The sequence below is a fragment of the Sinohyriopsis cumingii genome, chromosome 18 (assembly GCF_028554795.1).
Source record: "Sinohyriopsis cumingii isolate HCF-2022 chromosome 18, ASM2855479v2, whole genome shotgun sequence".
Lineage (NCBI taxonomy): Eukaryota > Metazoa > Mollusca > Bivalvia > Unionida > Unionidae > Sinohyriopsis > Sinohyriopsis cumingii.
Genome location: NC_142978.1, coordinates 73,001,952 through 73,024,842, shown reverse-complemented (window position 1 = coordinate 73,024,842; position 22,891 = coordinate 73,001,952). Strand labels below are relative to the sequence as shown.

Sequence of the window (22,891 nt, the reverse complement as noted above, 5' to 3'; positions counted from 1 at the left end):
ATGTGAAATAGAGCAATATATACACTGGTTTCTTGATCTGCAGAGGCGTGTGACACGACAGGATTAGATTTATGTGGACACCCTTGTTATTAGTTGTTTTTAAACCGAGTCAGTACTGAAAATTTAGGAGCTATCACATTAATACTAATACTACTACTACTACTAAAATCATTTTATGTCTATGTGTGTGTGTGTGTGTGTGTGTGTGTGTGTGTATGTGTGTGTGAGAGAGAGAGAGAGAGTATCCGAAACTGTCTTTACTCCAAGGGTTAACGTGCTATCACTTAAATTCGTTTATGCTATTTTTTATGGGTCTTTGTTTTTACAAACTCTCATGAAATCTATCAATGACACCTTTCCTTGGTATGTTTATATATCATTGCTAAATTTGAGTTTATTCAAGCATATATGTTCTCATTTGTTGTCATAAAACACCAAAAAGGAGGCAACTATTTATTACTCACGTATTCATTTCTTTACAAGATAATTTTAAAAAAAATCACAATAATATGTCGCTGCAAAATGGGATTCAATGGCGAAAAACAAAGAATTCTTACATATAGAATCTCGACAAATAATGCATATCCAGTAATGTAAGCGAGGAATAACATGTTAGTTTAATGTGTATGCTATGTCAGATTATCAAATGCGGTAAATGCTATTGATCAAACATATCAAAATGTTAATCTCCCTCATTGAAAGATCTAGGTCTGTTGAAGCATTAATTGGAAGCTCGGGCAGTACAAGGCGGAGAAATGTTATATGACACACGGTACTAGTCTGGTTCCCTTCTTGGTATGCTCCCTGCGTTGCCCTCCGCTATACTAGTGCTATTACTTAAATTCGTTTATGCTTTACTAGTATAACGTATACTAGTATAGCGGAGTGCAACGCAGGGAGCATACTAAGCAGGGAACCAGACTACGCCTGACTTAGTATAGCGGAGTGCAACGCAGTGAGCATACAAAGCAGGGAACCAGACTAATTAGTCGCCTGTTTTGAGTTACTTAGGGGACACTACTCTTGCAAAGTTTTTAACACGTGCACCTAGCATGTTGATAAACAGGAGAATGTTGCTTGACAGAGGAATATCATTGTGATAATTGTTGCTTACTCTTTCTTCATTAATCAGAGTATTACTCTTCATTAATCAGAGTAAAGTATCCGAACATGTCAGACGGAAATATACCCCATGGAAGACCCAAATCGGGAAGGACCTGGAAATCACCGAAAAATTCGAGGCAACTTTCTCTCATTATATCAGGTGCTCGACGCGAGCATGATGTTGAGAAAGAAGAAGAAGAAGAAAAAAAAAACAATAATCTGAAGGAAAAAATTGATGCAGAGTGACAAAAATACCTTAGATTACCGCCGTGACCCGTTCTGACATAGGACCCCTCTCTATAATTATATATTACAATGGTGTCCTATGTCAGAACGGGTCATGGTGGTAATCTAAGGTACTTTTGTCACTATAATTTTTTCCCCCTTTAGGTTATTATTTTTCTTTTTTCTCAACATCAAGCTCGCGTCGAGTACCTGTGATTATATAGGCTATAGCCTATACTTTTTAGTTTGTTAAGCTCGTTATCACTCTATCCACTTCTTTAGCTGGACGAATTTTCACGTGAGCCGCTCGAAATGTAGATTTTATTGTAGATAACATAACCATTTTTTTTGGGGGGGGGGGGCGGGAGGGGGTACAAATGATTTCAGTACCATTTCTACCGACATAGAGCAACACCGCTTACTTACTCAATGAATTAAGGTTATTCTTTCCAAACAAAATCCTCATTCCCAGTTGAAGATGGAGTCTGTTATTATGAGGGTGAAATGAAACACATGCCATGTTTCAATACACAGTCTACGTTACAATACATTAAATAAGTGTAATTTGCATCTTGAATGTAACTTCAGCCAAAGTTACACCCGTTTATTTTTTTTCCCTTCTGAATTTTATTTTTCTTAACCTGCCACACCCACTGTATTGTCTGCAGGAAAACAGGGTCAGTTGGGTAACCAGAACTTCACATACTTTTTTTAATTATTTGTCCTTAATAACTTCAAACCACTTCTTTTCCTACTAGTCCTACCTCATATTTATGTTCTGGTGCTATGTCTTACTGCTTAAATAATGGTGTCTAGTGTGTTCCGATGTTGACTAACATCATAATTAGAGTCCAAATTTTCGGGTACATAGAAGCACAGAAATGCCAGACCACAACAGAAACACCAAAATGCACTTCATTTATATTGTGTGTACCAGTGCTGTCCAACCTTTTTGACGCCATGGGCCACTGAGAAATGTTTTTCTTGAAGCCGAATATAGCTGCTCGAGCTCTGGTGTGCCATTTAAAATCAAACCCCAGGCCGGTCAGCACTGGTGTATACCATAGTGTATATTGGTTGTGTATCTATAATTCATATCTGTGATCGCTCCAGTGGCCTAATGGTCCGAGCATCCACCTCGGATGTGGGAGGTCATGGGTTCGATCCCCGGCCAAGTCATACCAAAGACTTACAGAACAGCTGCCTTGATTGGCGCTGAGCATTAAGAGGTTAGTGGTAGGACTGGTCAGCCTGGTGTCAGGGTAATGTGACTGGGTAGGACATCATGCTACATGTCTGTGGCATTATGCCCCTGTGCTAGACATCACTATAAACTGCCACACTGCAGACATTGTAGCGATATGACTGAAAATTTTTGAAAGTTACGTTAAAAATCCACATCACACACACATATAATTGTGACACCTAATATTAGTTACATAATAAATTAATATGCTTCAGCTATTAATAATAAACACATATTAGTAGGAAATAAGGAATGACAGGGGATATACTCTATTGTTGAACAGGTCAGCAAAAAGATTCAGTGTTAATTTATGTTTATTGCAAGCTGAGTGTGAGATGCACTTGGGACTGCTTATTGTTTTAGGGATTATTTACTTAGATAACTCGTTTTTGTGGTCTGAACTAATCTGAGTAACACAAGATGCCACTTACAAGGATGCCACTCATCAACTATAAAGGACCTGAGTCGCATATATCAGTGAAATTTTTTCTTCTACTTATAAACAAGTCTGTATCAAGCACAAAGAATATGGCTAATTTAGCTGTGAAAAACAAAGATTTATATCCTGCTACCTGGTTACTTGTTGCCCCTATTTCTACTTAATACTCTGAGAGGGGGTTTAGTTGCCAGAAACTTTCCTCAAAACAAACTTAAAAATTCTATATATCTACAGTCAACTCCACTTAACTGCACATTGGTTAACTGCACACTCCGGATAACTGCGTGTAGTCACGCCGGTACCGTTTTTTCCCAATGCTTTTCAATGGGAACAAACTTTGGATAACTGCACTTAGCTTAAATGCACACTCCGGATAATAGCACGATAAATGTTCTGCCCGTGGCACATTATTCATTACAGTTTTACTCCGATTAACTGCACAATGTATAGTCAGGATTAGTTATTGCCAGTCCACTGCTGTAGCGCTTCAAATAAGCTGACAATTAAGCCGGTAAATGCGACTTTGTAAATGATTGACATGTAAAGGACGCCATAGGTGGTAGGTACATGTATATTCCTGCCCACCAGAGAGCAATAGTGTGGGAACAGTCATATGTTGCAATAGATGACGCTCAGACAGAAGGTGACATCGAAGATTCAACCATCGTTGCAGCTCTTACAGAGAAAAAACAAGAAGAAAATGACAAAAGAAGTGATGACGATGATGAAGTAGATGACCAGGTTTCATCTAAAGTCGCTATTCAGTCACTCCAGAATTTAAGCAGATTCATGGAACAGAGAGAATGTAAGCTGATTGAACCGTTTTACAAAATAGAGTCGGCAATTCACCAACTTATTAGTAAAACTTGTGTGCATACATCAATTGCCGATTTCTTTTGGAAATCGTCAATTTCATTGTGTTTGATTTAACAATATGATGTTAATGCTGTTCATTGTAGACTCTTGTTTCATTTAAGTAAACGTTGAAAGAGTGGATTCTAATCATCTTTATACGTTATTCTTCACCTATATTCGTGCCGTGCTGATTTAAAGCTGTACTGTTCCGTACTTCGGTTAACTGCACACTCCGTTTAACTGCACAGTCTCGTGATGGGCTCGAGGCTGTGCAGTTAACCGGAGTCGACTGTACTCTGAAAAATTGAATGAGAATTTCTATTGATGGGTCCAGTGATTAGAAGCTTGATTTCAGGAAGGCATTTAAGAAATGGTGTGGGTAAATAAATATGAGGCAGATATTGATGAAGTGTCAGTGGTATTGTTCATAACGACTAAGCAGTATTTTGTAATATCAGTTATAAATAAACAGTCTTATTCATTCTTGCTTTTCATATGCTAGTATACATTGAACTTCACGTATATATAATGGTATTGTTATATTTATTAATAATTATTGCTGTTCTTTGAAATGTAATACAGAGATGTAAAAACAGCTTTATTGGCATGTTTATATAGATTAAAAATAGGGCCAATATAATATTACACATATAATTGGCATAAAATGGCAACAGTGGCTGAAAAGTAGCTGCCAATTTTTAAATATAGAGAATTTTATGGTGCAAAGAAAAATATTTCAAAGGGAGACTCTGCAAAGCTGTTATTTAGGCAGTAAGATCTAGCACCAAAACATAAAATAGATGATACATTTTACATCGTAGGACTACCACCGGACCTTCAGTTGATTTCAGGCTGCTATTTCTTTCTGTGAAGGCACTCTGCCATATCTTTGGTCAATTTTACTTGTGATACATTTTTCTGCTTCTCATGCCATTGCTGACTTTTCTTTATTTTCAAAATTCGCATGAATACTGGTAAAATGGAACCAGTGTTGGCCGACTTTGTAAACAAAAAAATTCTGTACACATAAAAGGATCCAAAGATGGCTTCAGAGGTTGGTTTGCTTTGTAATAAAATAACCTTTATATTTGATATCTTGTTGGTAAGTTCAAACAATGAGTTTGTTTCTCACTGACAGTTGTGTTTATTCACCACCTGGGCTTCTATTTGCTTGCCATTTGTAATCTTAATTGATACAAATAGAAATTGATGTTTACAGGGTAAATAGTGTACACAGCAATAACTTGCTTTATTAATACTTTTTGCAACTCATAATAGCAAAAAGAATGTTATTTGCGCTTACAGTGAATGTATTTTCAAATAACAATTTTTATTTGTCAAATACTGTCATATAGTTAACCTGGATATAATACAGTCTTGGTTATTTTGCACTTTACACTGTGTCATGTGTGAATGGAAGGTGTTGTCAAGCAATTGGTTGGTATTTCCCTCTCTTGCTGATGATTTTGTTGGATTGCGTTTTCAGTCTAATACAATATTCAAACCTTTGAGTACAACCAGACATGATTCATTTCTTCATATGCATGTCAGTGAATAATGTGTCATGTGTTATTTGATGAATGCAATACACACTACTGTATGCATATGATATATATATATATATATATATATATATATATATATATATATATATATATATATATATATATATATATATGCACGGAATTGTTAGATATGTATTTTCTTTAATGTTCATGACGAAATAAAAGGAGAATAAATAATAATACAAGGTTAGTTTTATTTACTTTATTGCAACATGCAGTTGGGGCGGGGGCCCAAATTCGGCACAGATTTGATTTGTTTCTTAAGTCCTGGGACATATGACCTATGTGAAAAAAAAGTTTCAGCATAAGTTCAGGGACATGAAAAAAATATTTATTTTATTATTATTTTATTTTGTCCCAATATATATGGTAAATATGATATTTAATTGTTGTAGAGTTATGTGTGCGGCAAAAGTGTCATGAGGTAGCAAATTTTTTGTATTTACTGATTTTGAATTTGAGTGGATATTTGTAGACAATGTTTGTAATTTTTCCATGGGACAGGATTTTGTGTATGTGATTTTGTGTATGATCTTAATTTTTAACATAGCCTTAAAACAAAAATCAGTCATATCACTATGATTTCTGCAATTTGACAGTTTTCATTATGTCTAGCATTGGGGCATCATGTCCCAGACATGTAGCATGATGTCCCACCCAGTCACATTATCCTGATACCAGGCCAACCCAAAAGGAGCTGAAATAGATTTTGTCTTGAATTCACTTAGTTGAGAGCTGGTAGCCACTTGTTCTGTTGTTGTATGGACATTGTTTTTCTGTCACATATCCACATAACTATGATGTGAGCTACTGTTAATTATGAAACTTCTTTTTTTTAACTAATTGATCCATCAAAAGACCAGTGCCTCTCCAACTTCATTTCTGTTTTCACTTTGATGGAGAAAAATCATGTGTAAATTTTTGAGGTATTCAGAAAATGAAACTACTGAGTACTGGTTTACATGGGAAAACATTGCTTTTAATGAAGTCAAATCAAATCAGTTTTAGCTGACAAAGTCACAAACAACTTTTTTCTATATTACACTATTTTGAGAGGGAAATAAAGATCCAAAATTGATTTTAAGCATTTATTTTTTAAAAGTATATCATTTTCAACATTGTGTCAAAATAGTAGTTAAAAATATGGCCCTGTTGGTCAAGTGGTTTTTAGAGGTTGATCTACATATCCTTTTTGAAACCTACTCTTTTCTGTAGACAGTTTACGTAAATTATTAATTAATCATCAGCAGTTGTGTATGATGGAGAAATTATAGTTAAATGCACAATAAGTCTTGTATGTCTCAGTTCAGCATATATATATATATATATATATATATATATATATATATATATATATATATATATATATATATATTGGTACATATACCAGTAAGCATTCCATCAGAAACATCAAAGGTCAGTGTTGGGAGGGTATGTGGTTTGCAAAAGGATTCAGTTACAAATTAGGTATTATGTAATATATAAACTTGCATATTTCCAAAGGCAGGCCTTCAGAGTTGCACTATTATTATTATTATTATTATTATTATCGTTTTTTGTGTCTTATATCCATGCCTTAGCAGGGAATATTATTCCCTCCATTGGTCTCTGAAGCCAATCTGTCACTTTCATCATTCAATAACTGTTTTTCCTAAACCACTTAATGGAAAATCGCTAAACTTACTACTCATGTGGTAACCATTTGCTAGAGGTGTTTAGTTTTGGGGCTTTTCACCTAGGTGCATTAGGAGGAGTCTAAAGATGAATATACAAAATTGCATTTACAATCACATTTTTTAATAGTATATGATGTAACTATATACCTTGAATCATGGCATGTGGAAACCAAATCTATGCATTATGTACCATATGTTCTCACTTATAGACTCAAACTGCATACAACAAAGATCCTGATCTGCTATAGCATAATGCAGCTGCAGATCAGGGTCTGTGACAGCTGTTATACTGATTACTCCTAACAAAGTGCAGAGACCCAGATCTGTCGGTGCATTATGTGGTGGCAGATCTAGGTCTGTGCAGCTTGCAGCTGGATTTGTCTTGTGAGTGAGTATAGATGGTAATTGTTAAGGGGCATGATGAATGTGACAGGGTTTTGATAATGTGTAACGAGAAGAATTTTTCGATAGCAGGGTAATGAAGTAACTCTTGTTGTTCTTGTAGATTTTCAGAGATTACGCGAGACAAACCCTTGAAGACTTCATGGGCCACCAAGATGAAGAAAAAGGCGGAATTAAAATCCATCAAAGAATATGAGAAAAGGCTTAAAGATGAAAAAGCAAAGGAGTTTGAGGTATCTACATGTATTTCTCAAGCATATTTTTTCTGGAAATTCTGTGAGACTATTTTGGTATTTCCTTTGCAGTTGTACCATAAAAATAACAATTTGACTAGTTGCTTGTCAGGGCATGGCTTATATTAATTTTAGATAGGTCAGCCATTTACAGGTACTTTTACCCCAGTTCCTTATACAGACATGATCTTTCTCCATTTTAAAATGAATTCTGCTTTTCTCCTGGCTTGAATCTGATTTTTCTTGGAATAGTCTGTTTTTTATGTCATCTCCAATCCATTTTTTATAAAAATGGTCGGACGAGTCACATTCCGCAATGACCTTTGTAAATTATTCATTCTATATATTAGTTAGCACAAGAGTCTCGTAAAGACTATTCTGATTGGTCAAAAGTTTAAATTCATCCATTGAATCTTCGTATAATGGAAACTGATGGCAATGGAAAGAAGAAGCATGCTTGCAAAACTTGGCATCCAAAGTTTTTGAGAGAGACCATGACACGAAAGTTTAGATAAAGGTTTAAAAAATGGATGGAAATGAGAATGGCTGCAGTGAAAAGATGATGGAAATTTAGTTGGTCAGTTTATAGGAAAACTGAACACTAGAGGACTGGCATTTTGTGACCTCTGCAAGAAAGATCTGAATTACGGTAATCATGGTTGGAAGAGTTTGGAACAGCACCTACAAAAGAAGCTGCATGCAGAAAAAGGGAAGCTCAGAAGGCATCTGGAAAAAGGGAAATTAATTACTATAAGAAGAAAGATTTCTTGTATGAGAGAACAGATGTAGCCCTCTGTCAGAATATGCGTATTGCATCTCACCAATACAAGCATCAGCTTGAAAGGATAAAGGCTCTCGTTGAGAAGGAAAAGAAATGATTGCACATTGAGCCAGAAAGTAGTTGGTGACAAAAAGGAAGACTAAAGAATCTTTGCCAAAACCGCAAAAAGAGCTTGACTGGCACATCAACAGGTTGTGTCCATTGCATAAAAAGACATGTGAATATATATGGGATTATTTGTATATGGTTGATGTACTTGGGTGTTTATTTTACAGAATTGTTATGAAAAGAGAAAAATATAATATGTTTGCTACAAAAATTGACAAATTATTGTGACTTAATTACGATGTGAACACTAACATGCACATGAAATAACTTCAGCATCAGTAGCATTGGAGAACAAATTCATGTGACAATAAATGTGAAATTATTCAGGTCAAGTTGAACATTTTTGGTAAGTTTATAACTTTTTTAAATGATTATATTGTTTTATATTATGATCATAAGTTGCACCAGGAGCAGTTTTTTATGATTGTAAAATACGTTTTTGGATCAGGGTGCCGCCCCATAAGACCTTGTTGTTGGAGGGGGGTGGCGGACCCCCCAAACCTCCCTTACATTTTTTTCAGTTTTTTAAATGGAAGACCAAAATCATGTCTGCTTATAAGAAAGGACACTTGATTGTTCAAAGTGACACACTGACATATTGGTATGGCATTATATTTATTATTATTATCATTATTATTATTGGTATGGGAACATTCAGATGTTTACAGCAATTTCAGTTTGATGAGACTGATGCAAAACCAAATTATTTATTTATTTTTACTCACCATAAAGGCCTACCATTTGATGTAAATTAATGTTGCAATGGGAAATTTGGAAAATTCTTTTGTCATGATTAATACATTTAAATTCAGACAATCTGAATTGTAAGAATTTATCAGTAACTAATTGCTACACATTGGGCATTTAAAATTCAGCCTGCTTGTTGATACGTGTGGTGGAACAGAGAAGTCAGCTTAGGTAACTCAGGAGATGTGTAAAATTTGGTATTGAGTTTGCACTTCAAAAATGGAATGATAGTCAGTGAGAATGTGCAATTTTTCATTGTGGCAGATGTCTTCAATTATCTTATCCCAGTGAAGACCCAAAGCGTGGGTTACTATGTGAGTATTGTTTTTTCCATTTTATGAGAACTTTTGTGCAGTTTCCAGGTCAGGGAACATTATTTTGACTAGGTCTGAAAAATGAGAGGAGATTATGTTAGCTTATAAACTTGGCAGATCCATATTTAATGCAGACTCTGCAAACATGGATTTCAGTGATGACATATTCATTTTCATGGTTAGTATGCTTTAATATGCTGCAGACACAATTAATGTATTTCTTGCCACCACGGCAGATTTTAAAGCCAGCTTTATGAGAAGGACAGAATGCACATTTTTGTCCTTTGAGCTTGATTCCAATCACTGAAATTCCTGTTTCTATCCACCATTGAATTTCATGTGTTATTGCAGTTGCTTAGAATTTTGCATCTTAGTAGCGGGAGATAATGCACACTTAGATATCTTTGACAAATTTTAAACATCTAAGCCTACTGGTGCAGTTTTATGCTGATTGAGCTCTTTGGTCATCCGACATTAATCACTTAATCTCTTTAATCTTTTGGGGCATTACTTCAGATTACACATAGTATAATCCATATTGACAGATTTCAAGCACTACAGCCAACTGACCCTGCTGACAGAATCATCAGGGGTGTTAATTGTTTTATGCTGCTTGAAATTGGCAGTTAAATTATCTTGACCTGCTTGAGCCAGTTTACAGTCATTTGATCACAGGCAGTATTACCCTAATTATACAAAATGGGAGCATGTTGTAAAAAATAGAAAAACATAACATTTTTCAATAATAATTTTTTATACACTGGAGATTTCAATGAATGATTGGGAGAGAAGGGAGACACCCTCATCTTGGGAGGAAAACTGTGCTGTCAAGAAGGTTCACATATCTACTTGTTAATTGTTAGATAATAAGCATGTAATGTTCAGTATGTATGTAGATATTTTAACTTCCAATTATGGTTCTCACACAACAAATTGCATGTATATGAATTAACTCTGTGATGACATAAATTATTTTAAAATAAGAATAAGAGTGAATCTAAAAATTGTTCCAGTTCCTCAGTTTGCAGATATTTGCTAGTCATTAAATGGCAAAGAGAAAAATATGTTGTGTAGGATGTGAAAGAAATTTTATTTTACACTTCACTTTGCGAAAGTCCACAGCCATCAGATTAATAATCAGTCAGGCACTATTGCCACAGAAAAAGTGGTATAGTAGGGTAAATTCTGCATGAAAAAAGTGAATGTACTTAGTTACACCCCAAAAAGACCCAAATAAACTTCGTACTATTTTCTCCAAGCCATATTTTAAAGGGATAAGATCTGACTTTATGTTTATTATCCACCCTAGACTGTGGATAAGGACATGAGAATAGTTCATATCTTGGACCAAAACTAAACTTACCCAATGTTTTTGAAGGAAATCATTTAGGTATGTCACCATCATTGTGAAAGATGTCATCCTTAACCCTGAGATTACACAGTCTAAAGTTTTTATGTAGGGCTTAGGTTGAGGTCAAAAGAAAGAGCATGGAATTGACATACTTATCCCCTATAGACAAAGTGAAGCTAGTTGCATGATGTGGTATGGATTGGAATTTGAAAATACAAGTTGGACAGGTCAAGGCTGATTGTGTAGTCTTCACATTACAGTGAAAGATAGATGGACTTTGCAGTTACCATTTTGAATTTCAGGGCTACTATGGATTTGGTTGAGCCAGCTGATATCAATCACAGGTCTCAATGTGCTACTGGACTTTGTCCCCAAAACACTCTGGAGTATAGAAACAATGATTGGAAATGACCATTGTATGAAGTATAGAAACAGTAATTGGAAATGACCATTGTATGGAGTATAGAAACAATGATTGCAAATGACCATTGTATGGAGTATAGAAACAATGATTGCAAATGACCATTGTATGGAGTATAGAAACAATGATTGCAAATGACCATTGTATGGAGTATAGAAACAATGATTGCAAATGACCATTGTGTGGAGTATAGAAACAGTGATTGCAAATGACCAGTGTATGGAGTATAGAAACAATGATTGGAAATGACCATTGTATGAAGTATAGAAACAATGATTGCAAATGACCATTGTATGAAGTATAGAAACTGAGATTGCAAATGACCATTGTAGTCATATATTGCACATTTGTGTGGCTGGAACAGTTGGTCAACAGGAAGTATGGCCGGCCAGCATGCCATCCATCCATATGAGTCAAATAATGTCTTGAAGTCCAGCAAGAACATTGTCATGCATGGACAGAGTAAAGGGTATTGTATAGTCATGCTTCACATGTGGAGATAGGTATAACATGGCATCTTCACACTCCACAGGCAATGTGACATTTTGCTTAGAATTATAATGCCTAAAATGTTTTTCCTGTTGTCAAAAATACTGATGACCAAGCCTTTTTGATTACAGAGAACATGTATGATTCCAGCTCTTGATTGGAAATGTTTTTTATACACCTCAATCTTATTTTGTATATCTCCCTCTCAAATGCATCAAAAAGGTTGTTCATGCATTGGAGAAGATTTCATACAAAATGAGGGAGGGTCTTCAACACCTCGGCCTATCCAATGTGGCAACCAGTTTGTTACACCTTGGTTGAAGCCTTTGCATGCGCCCATTACAAATGGCCCTTCTATGGCCTACAAATGGCCCGTGATCTTTCATGGGCCATCTAGATCAGAACATTATGATCTTGACAAATATCAAAAACTTCCTTCTTTAGTTGCAAGACAGGAAGTGGCTTACTGATGGAATACCCATAAAAAATCTCCATATTTAAATTGTGTTTGTGCCCTAAGGGGCCACCTGATGCTAGATCTTTTCGCAACGAGGTGAACAAATTGCCCACCTTCATCTCCCCTTTTCTCAACCCACAGGCATGGGCTATTGATGCTTTCTGTCAGCTTGTAGGGAATGTGTGCCCTTGCCTTCCTTCCTGATAACCAAAATTAGTTCAGAAAGTGATGGACACAAACTTCAAGATAGTTCTGATTGCCCCTCTATGATGGGACAAATCTTGGATCAATAATGTGATCATCCTAGTGACAGACATACTCAGGAAAGTCATAGTGACACCCACCTAAAACGGTCTGCTGGAATCCAGGTACTTGATCACCCACCTGTTCATAATTGACCAGGTTATAAAATAGCCATAGGGTACCCATTCACCGTATTATTGGAGCAACATAATTTATGACATAATCTGTTATTTAACAGGCTATTGGTAGACCAGTGTACTGTGATAAACTAGATGCAACTAGTTATATCCCATCTGCCTATCTTTAACATTGGGCAAGGGATTTGAATAAAATCTTTGTATATATTTTCATTCACTTAGTAGATTCATTCAGGAGTTTTAATTTTTCTTTTAGGGGATTGGTATATATAGTACATTCATTCAAGAGTTTGGATTTTCCTTTAAGTGGTTTGCTATATATGTTGATGGATATTATCTCCTAATTAGATAGCCTTTTACTTCATGGAAGCATCCTTGAATGCCTCTACTCCATTCTCATGGAAGTGCCTTTGGATGCCTCTACCAAATTCACATGGAAGCGCATTTTGATGCCTTTACACCATTCTCATGGAAGTGCCTTTTGACACCTGCTGTAAACATCAGCCATTTTGAGCTGGTTTTCGTAACACCACCTTTGGGGAAAACCCCCTATTCGATACTACATTCATTGATGTGAATGACCATTAAATCAGATCATGTGACCGCTTTGGTGGCCTAGTGGTTAGAGTGTCTGCCTCCGATGTGGGATGTCATGGGTTCGATCCCTGGCTGAGTCATACCAAAGACTTACAAAAATGGTACTAACAGCATTAAGAGTTTAGTGTTAGGATTGGTTGGCCTGTTGTCAGGATAATGTGACTGGGTGGGACATCATGCGACATGATGCACCAGTGCTAGGCATCATTATAAGCGGCCACACTGCAGACATCGTAGTCATATGACTGAAAAATTGTTAAAGCTATGTTAAAAATCCAAATCACGTACACATGTCAGATCATATGGTTGTTGTTAAGCTGTTGTCCTAATCTGCTATTTAAAGTAACTGGGTCATATTCTCCACTCAAAATGGGGGCTGCAGATTTTGTTCAGTACTTTCTTGAGTTTGCACAATTAGAATCGCTACTGTCAGTAACTTAGGTAAAAGGCTCTGATATTGATGTAGGCAACAATGAGCTTTTATAAATTATCAAATTCAGATGATTTACTGATGTAGATGTAGACAAAGATCTAAGTTGTAAGTTTTGAGTATGAGATATGGCAGCTATGGTTGGTCACACAGCTTCACATGCTTGACAGTGAATGAGTTCTCTTAAGATTTTAAAGCACATGAAAAATTCTTCTTTGAAAATTAATTATACAGCTGTAATGATCAGAGTTTAGTCTTAAATCTTTCTATACATAATAGATGTGTACCAAAATGTAAAATGGTTAAAATTGATGTTAAACGTAACATATACTACACTGCATAACAGTTAACAGGCAGGCCTATGTGTATCGAATCAATTAGTTAACAGATGTTATATCTATAGTGTACTGCACTGTGTAACTTTGGTCCATGTATATCAACTGCCTACAAAGCTGTACACTCAATGAAGTAAAGGGATAGCATGTATGGATTACTAGAAGTAAAGGAATAGCATGTATGGATTACTGTAAGAGGTTGGTTAAAGGATGAGAAGACCCCTAGTTTCAGAGATAGAAGAATTAGGTCATATCTATTTTGGTTTCGGAATTAGAGTGTCAAGGTCACAGGGTTGATGAGGCTCTTATGCATAGATTGCCCATTGAAGCTAATTGTGTTTTGTACCCTTGCTTGTATATGCAACAAATGTCCCAGCCAAGAAACTTTACAGAATAAAGATTAATTTTTTCCCCCTTTCTTTTGTTTTTAAGCAAAAGAGACAGCGGCAAGAGGAGAACAAGAGGAGGCGACTGGAAAATGAAAGAAAGGCAGAAATTGTCCAGCCAGTAAGATTCTTAATTATATTTTAATTTTCCATATTTTTCTTTAGCTGACCTATGCAAGTGCTCACAAGGTCAAGTAAGTTTATGGTATGATGACATCCATCATGTGTCAGTTGTCTATAAGCAAATACTGCTTTCAGCTTCTCAAAAACTGCTAGACATATTTTAATCAAACTTGGCAGAAGGATGTGTGGCCTGAAGGCCATTCAAATTTACCAGTATGTATATGATGCAGGTGTGTCATCAGGTAAGACCACCATTACTTATGCACTTAGACTCAACTTACAGTATATACAGTATGCCTATGATGCAGGTGTGTCATCAAGTATGACCATGATTACTTATGCACTTGGACTCAACTTATAGTATACAGAGTACATAAGTACATAGGTATACTTATAGGATATACAGTACATAGGTATACTTATAATATATACAGTACATAGGTATAATTATAGTATATACAGTACATTGGTATACTTATAGTATATACAGTACATCAGTATACTTATAGTATATACAGTACATCGGTATACTTATAGTATATACAGTACATAGGTATACTTATAGCATATACAGTACATAGGTATACATGTATATATCGTACATCGGTATACTTATAGTATATACAGTACATATGTATACTTACAGTATATACATTACATAGGTATACTTAAAGTATATACAATACATCTGTATACTTAATAGTATATACAGTACATTAGTATACTTAGTATATACAGTACATAGGTATATTTATAATATATATAGTATATATCGTACATCGGTATACTTATAGTATATACAATACATATGTATACTTACAGTATATACATTACATAGGTATACTAAAAGTATATACATTACATAGGTATACTAAAAGTATATACAATACATCTGTATACTTAATAGTATATACAGTACATTGGTATACTTAGTATATACAGTACATAGGTATATTTATAATATATACAGTACATAGGTATACTTATAGTATATACACTACATTGGTATACTTAAAGTATATACAATACATCGGTATACTTACAGTATATACAGTACATATGTATACTTATAGTATATACAGTACATAGGTATACTTATGGTATATACAGTACATATAGATTACATAGGTACAGTGTTATACAGTCCATTTTTTCCCATTTGCAAGACTGATGGTGAGTAGCAGAGAAGCCTATCTTTAGCATTTTACTGCACTGTTGTTCACTAAGAATCAAGCGGTCAGTCTGTTACTAGTAGCCATCATGTAGTTTGGCTGTAGCAAGTTAAAGCATATTGCTTAGTGTATTGATTGTTTGACAAAGGAACAATATGTAAATCTAATCACATTTGAATTTTATGTTAGATTGGGTATTTAACACTTTATGAACCAATCATAGACATTAGGAATACCCTACGATGATGCCTAGTTGTGTACGTTTATATATTATCCCATTCTTTTTGCAGGTCAAGAACACTGCCAAAATCAAGCGAATGAGAAAGAAGCAGCTGAGACAGATAGAAAAAAGATGATGGAGAAATAAATGTAGCAATTATAGAATTTTAAACGATATGAATGTTTCTCAACAAGGCTGATACAATATTTAAAGCGGTAAACATCTTAGTTTAATCTTCTGCCTCTAATTGGTTACAAAGTTGGTAAATGTGTAAACAAGCATGTACATGCTGTCAGTGACGTACAGGAACTGCCCATTCTGATTAAATTATATATTTCCACATCTACTGAATCAGATGTGAACAGTTTAGCAGATTTATTCTGTTCATTCTTTCCTTGATTTTCATGTCAGATGTGGCACCTCAAGGAAAAAGCCGAAGTTGGCAAGAATCAATTGCAGCTTGCATTACACATAATTACTTGTCATCCTGATTTAACGATCCTATTGATAAAATATTATTTGCATTTCAAGAATGTTTTTTTTTTAAAAATAACTTTTGATTAGTAACATGTAATGTTAAATAAACGTTGTTTCATGTTTTTAAACTCAAATGTTTTATTAGTCTTTGTCATCCACACAATAAGTTCAGTTGCATTATCCATATGTAGGAAACAATATTATGACAATCTAGGGGATGTTTATCCTAAATTGTCATATATTCAATGAAGAAATGTTTTGCATATTGAATCCTGTCATTGTTAATAGTACAAGACATGCAGCAGATGAAAACAGTCACACATTGCTTTCGGGACGCCATGCATAGTATAACAGCATTCAGCTGTTTCATAAATCTGACAGATAGAGGAAAAGATTCAGTTTATATTGGTTTTTCTTAAACTGTGTCATTTTAATCATTTCAAGCTGTATGTATGATTAGAAATTTTGGTAAACAATGCAACCTTGTCATAGTCAATACACTTCCTCATCAGCCATCTTTGACCTTGTCTTATCAAACTATCAGAAAACAGAGGGAGAATTATCCGTTAGAAAAACGGGAAAGACATGGACTCTTTTTGACTCTAATAGACCAGGAGAGATTTTGGGATGGGATGTTGTCTTTCACCCACCTATTAGTTTGTTATCACTGCTTCTCCTAAACTACTTGGAGGATTGGCATGAAACTTTACCCACACGTTCATCCCATTGTCTAACCAATCCTGGAAATTCAGCATCCTGAAAGTCATGTTGTCGCTACTCCTTCTGAATGGATGGCCATATCAACATGGGGTTTTCATGAAATCACTTCTTATTATATCTTCTCTGTCATAAATGAAAATGGTGCTGATCTGATGCCCATAATGGCTGCCATAGCAACCATCTTGAAAATCTTGTTGCTACTCCTGAACACAAACTAATATTGCCATGGGTTTTCTCATCAGAACACTTCTTAGGATATCTAGTTGGTCTTAAATGAAAATGGTGCTGATCTGACTTCCAGTACTGCTGGCAAGATGGTCATTTAGAATATATTATTGTCTCTACTTCTCCAAGTAGCTGGTCATATTGACTTTTTGCTTTCAAGTCTTTTTATGATGTCTGATTGATCCTAAATGGAAATGGTGTCGGTCTCATATCCAGTCTGGCCATCATAGCAGCCATCTTGAAAATGTTATCATTACAAAACTAAAAGCCATATCAGCATCAGCTGACTTCTTCTGATATCTTCTTGGTCATAAATAGAAATGGCTTCAATCTGACTTTTATAATGTCTACCAAAGCAGCTGATTTGAAAATCTTGTTGTTGCAGCAGTTAAAAGGAAGAAGTGGTCTTGAATTCCTGGTAATTCGTTATTGTTAATAGAGCATCAGTCCCTTTGAGGGATTCTTCTTTGGTTTAACATGAGTTATTTTACTGATTGTGTTATTGGTTCAAATTGAGTGATAAAGTAAGGAGAAGCCATTTCTGTCTCATAGAACACTGCGATGCTTGATGTGCCTGAGGTGCATAATGTTATGGCAGCAATGCTTTAATTGCAGACGACTGTGTGATTTAAGTTAAAAAATCCATATAATTATTTTTCTACATAATCCTGGCTATATAATGTTAATTTAAAGTTATTACATGAGACCTCATGACATCACAAATAATGTCCTATAATGAAAAGGCATAGTGTGACATGTATTTAAAATTCATTTCACTACAGTCGATATATTGCAGTTTTTGGAGTACTATGGAGAGGGACACAAGGGGCATTGGATTAAATGTTCTCTGTGAATAGTATTGTCCACTAAGTTGGTTGGATATCCACTCAGTCTAATAGAACTGTCATTGATTTTATTGCAGTCATAGTAGGTTTTATGGCACCCCTCACTGATTTTATTGCATTTGCCAAGCAAGTCAACACAATAAACAGATTGTAGACTCCCCAAAACTGTAATCCTGACTATGGCTGGTGTCAGTTCATATCTTTACCAGCTGAGACTACAGTAGTAACATTGCATGTGCTATTTATCACTGACCTAGCTAGGCACAAGCACAAACAAAGGTGCCTGAAGTAGAAAATGTACCATATTTTAAATGTTACGAATATTCCCCAGCCATTGCCCCATGAGTGAGAATACATCAGAAACTCTGCCTAGCTAGCTACAATATACATCCCTGTTCATGGACTGTTTTTCTCCAATCATACAAATATGCTTAAATTTACATATTATTTTGCATTAAGGGGTACCTTTGATATTCTTTCTCAATAATTGATATTTCATAAAAGTGCTTATTGTACTGGCTTTTAATTTGTCAGTTTTCCTTTTATTTCTATACTATTTCCAAGACCCACTGTAAACTATATATTGAAAGTAGTATGCAAATAAAGAAACTAAAAGCTGTATTGTATCACAATCACACAAGACACTCAGATCACTTTTTGCATTCATCCTTTGAAACAAGAAATAAGTCAACCATATATTTCAGTTTTCCAACTTGAAAAAATATCACTCCTTTCAAAGTATAATAACTACAAGTAACAAAGATTACAAACGAATGTTGTACTGTTATTTCATTTGCATAAAATCAGGTGTATGGGTCATAATGATATATGTTGTATTTCTTTCTAAAGTTTATTCAGTAAAGAGAATGTAGCATTATACATTAAACTAATAAAAAAGATATGTTTGAAAATGTTAATCTGTAGTTTTATCTCTAGACTTGGAAAAAGAAAATGATTATTAGAGATTATGACAATTTTTAAGTTAGAGTTGTTGACACTGCATTGAAGGCTGCACTATCACTGGCTGTGCTTGACATTAAGGAAGTGAATTTCATAAAATCTTACTTTTTTCACCACTTTTGTGAATCTATTATCAAGCACTTGTCAAGAAGTGACAATTTTACTTTGAAGTTGGCCATTACACATGTTAGCTTCTTACCCTTATAGTCAATAATAGTCAGTCAGTGCTTTTCTTACATTTCTTTTTTTCTATCGTCCAACATGGTCATAATTAACGTAAGCAAACTTGGAGCTTCAAACATTTAATGGACTGAATGTTGAATGAGCCAGTGTTGTGGTAATAATAAAATAAAAAGATAAACGCTGACAGGATTTGTTTTATTCACAATAGCAGGAAATAATTTCGATTTGCAACCAATGAAAGTCTAAACCTCATCCATCTTCAGTTTAGAGTAGATACACAAGTTCTACCAGGGATGCATATTTAAAGCCATTAACAATATTTGGTCATGCATTAATAGCAATCAGTGCAATTCGAGATAGATTTTCGCACTGGCAATTACAAACTCATTTCACAACTAAGATTGCATAATTGTAGGCATTTCTATTCTATTTCAGATGATGATGATATGATGCCTGTCCAGCAGAAATTAACTGCTACTTCAGTATTAGAAAAACTTTCATTTTATTCAGCACTGACTGACAAGCTGTCCCACATTTTTTCTATCCTGTTTACATGTACCTCTTCAGACATTTAATCTTTGGTTATAATTGCTTTTAATTCTACTTTGAAGTCCATATTGATTTTAAACCTAGTTTTGGTTCCTAAAGATTTTATATTAATTTTTATGGAATAATTTCAGTAATTTCACATTGCTGGTGTAGATCAAATTGCTACAAACTTATCTAAATATGCTTTTGTACATGTTCTTTGGCAAAAAAAAATTTTGTATTCATGCCAACTTATGAAAAAGAATAATCATATTAAAATTTACCAAGTTAGTAACTAAATTAATAGTAACACATTTACATGATGGTTGGGAACATTAATGAATGGTATTACAGCACATATCATGTGGACTCAGAGAATGTACTGTACCAAATGAAATTGTTGGCATCTACTGAAAAGAAGAATATATATTTAACTCCTGAAAATATTTAAGTTTTTATGCTTGCTCATCACTTTAACCCTTACATTTGGTATACTATAGTAAAAGTCACACAGGGATGTGCATTTACTCATTTTAAATTAAATATAAATTGTTAGTTTAAAGTTTAACACTAGTATTCTTTAACCAAGGTCTATTCAGTCCTGATTATTGAATGATCTGAACCTTAACTGTCATCAAGAAACTTAAGACGAAAATGATCGATTTCTGCGGTCTTTTACAATGGTGGCCATGTACTAAACATAGGGCAAAATAAGAGTGCGTCGAGTGGAATCTTCACAATCAAGAGTCATACAAATTTGTTTATTGATATGCATAGCTTTCATTGTGACATCACAGCACTTGACATTCGTATTGTACTGGTTCACAACTTTAAGTTCATTTCATCCAATATTGTCTGCATACTTTAACATTGATGTTGCTGTATGCACTTTTTAGAGCATCTAAATAATGACCTTCCAAAGTATGAATGTATAAGAATCCAAATGAAGTGAATACTTGCCGCTTAACAGTATATAGAATCAAAATCTAAAAAATGACACCCATTACTGAAATAATCGGTGTTGAATGCCTACATGACCTGTGTGACATTTACTATAAACTCATCACATGACCAAACCAGTAATCATATGTATATGTTTTTGGAGTTGTTGGTAGAATACAGAAGTGTGTTGTTGTAGGGTTTAATGCCATTTTTCAGCACATGATAGGTTATACATGGCAGACAGAATAAATGGTGGAGGAAGAACCTGGTGAAAACCCCAGAAAGAACCACCGACCCACGAGAAGCTACTGGCAAGCTTTCCCACATAACCACATTGGCCGAATCCGAGAATCGAACCCACGCAGACAGAGGTGAGATGGCAGTGATCTGTAATGGTGAGCACTTTAGACCACTCGGCCACTCAGGGCCCACAGAAGTGTGTACTTAGCAGATTCAGCATAAAAACAGTAGGTCTGCAGTAAATGTAAACACTTGTCTGTCTTGTTCTTTAATTCTTTGTAAAATGTGTCACATGCTCATGTATATTTGGTATATATATGCAGGATTAGAGTTTGTATCTTGGATAATGTCATGTTTATTTCATTGTGTGGGAACATGTTAAGAAATAATTGTATGGTGACTGGGCAAAATAAAAAATAGATCACATCATTTCTCCTATTCATTATTTAATTATGATAATAGTCCATATCACCTTAAAAAGCATTCTGCACTGTCTGCTATAGCTCAGCCAACAGGTAAGTTCCATGCATTGTAGTGGATGTCCACTATTACATAATTACTGTACTTGATTCTGTGGGTTCATTTTACAATGTATATTTTCATGCCCTTATGGCTTGCAGCTGGGGTAGGTTGTTAGCAAGATTGTGCAAACAAGCAACGTTGACAAAGGAAAAATATTTTAGCAAAAAATAATTAAAAGCAAATCCCATATGAGGTAGACAAAGAAATTTGGTAGACATGTTTTTCTGCATCTGTAAGATCATACATGTGAACCTCCTGGATGGGAGGGTTTTCCTCCCATGATGAGGGGTATCTCCAGTCCCTCCTGATTCACTGAAATTTCCCATTGATGCAAAATTATTAATATTTTTTCCATCTTTTGTTTCACATCTTGCTTACAGTGTAGTATATTTATGTTAATATTGCCTGTGATTACATGTCTGTGAACTTTCTTAAGAAGGGCAAGTTAATTTAGTTTCAAGTAGTATAAACATTTAGCACCCCTTTGATTCTGTCAGCAGGGTTGGTTGGCTCCAGTGTTTGCAGTTTCCAAAGGATTAAAGTGGTTAATTGATTACGGTTGTTTCACTAAGAAGCTCAATCAGCAAAAAATGGGTATCATTTGGCTTCAGTGTTTCACTTTTGTCAAGATGTTTAAGCATGCATTATCTCCGAATGCAAAAGTGCCAAAATCTAAACAACCAAAATAACATAATTTAATGATGGGTGGAAACATGAATTTCAATGGTTGGAATCGAGTTCATAAGACATGAATAAGCAATGTGCCCATTATGTAAAGCTGGTACAATCTCGAGAATGACATTATGCGCCTTGCAGTATATGAAAGCATACTACACGTGACAACAAAATATGCCATTACTGAAATCCATGTTAGTGGAATCTTTTTAAAAAGTGGGTAAAGATATATGAGCATTGCTGAGCATAATCTCCCATTTATGGTAGCAGATCAATTTTCAGGTCTAGTCAGTGTTCCCTAACTTGGAAATCACACAAACGCTCTCATAGAAAAAGATGAAAAGTACTCGCATAGTGATTCAAGCTTTGGTCCTTCACTGGGTTAAGAAAGTTGAAGATGTGCCACAGGGAAATTTTCATTATTCTCATTGAAGATCTTCTCAGTTTTGAAAATTCCAGACCAAATTTGCAAACCTCCCAGTTTGACCTTAGCTGACTTAACTGTTGTCACATGCATG

The 22,891-nt window shown here is 35.0% G+C and overlaps 1 protein-coding gene across 2 annotated transcripts; it reads left to right on the top strand.

Moving 5' to 3' along the window:
• The first annotated feature begins 1,002 nt into the window (after nucleotides 1-1,002).
• On the top strand, nucleotides 1,003-21,602 carry LOC149776971 (coiled-coil domain-containing protein 86-like). 2 transcript variants are annotated; one of them, XR_016416145.1, is made up of 5 exons: nucleotides 1,003-1,241; nucleotides 7,616-7,745; nucleotides 14,588-14,662; nucleotides 16,127-16,271; nucleotides 19,902-21,602. XR_016416145.1 is itself a non-coding variant. In XM_089941702.1 (4 exons), exons 1-4 carry the CDS (start codon nucleotides 1,171-1,173, stop codon nucleotides 16,190-16,192), a joined length of 342 nt encoding a protein of 113 aa, XP_089797828.1. In that variant the 5' UTR covers nucleotides 1,003-1,170; the 3' UTR covers nucleotides 16,193-16,596. The 2 variants fall into 2 exon arrangements, 1 of the variants encoding a protein (XP_089797828.1); XM_089941702.1 differs by lacking the exon at nucleotides 19,902-21,602 and having other exon boundaries at nucleotides 16,127-16,596.
• The last annotated feature ends 1,289 nt before the right edge of the window (nucleotides 21,603-22,891 follow it).

Excerpts from the sequence above, each read along its gene's own strand:
- LOC149776971 (XM_089941702.1), top strand. The coding sequence starts at position 1,171 with ATGTCAGACGGAAATATACCCCATGGAAGACCCAAATCGGGAAGGACC. Across the intron at positions 7,746-14,587 it reads AAAAAGCAAAGGAGTTTGAG|CAAAAGAGACAGCGGCAAGA; the intron begins GTATCTACATGT and ends TTTGTTTTTAAG. Across the intron at positions 14,663-16,126 it reads AGGCAGAAATTGTCCAGCCA|GTCAAGAACACTGCCAAAAT; the intron begins GTAAGATTCTTA and ends TTCTTTTTGCAG.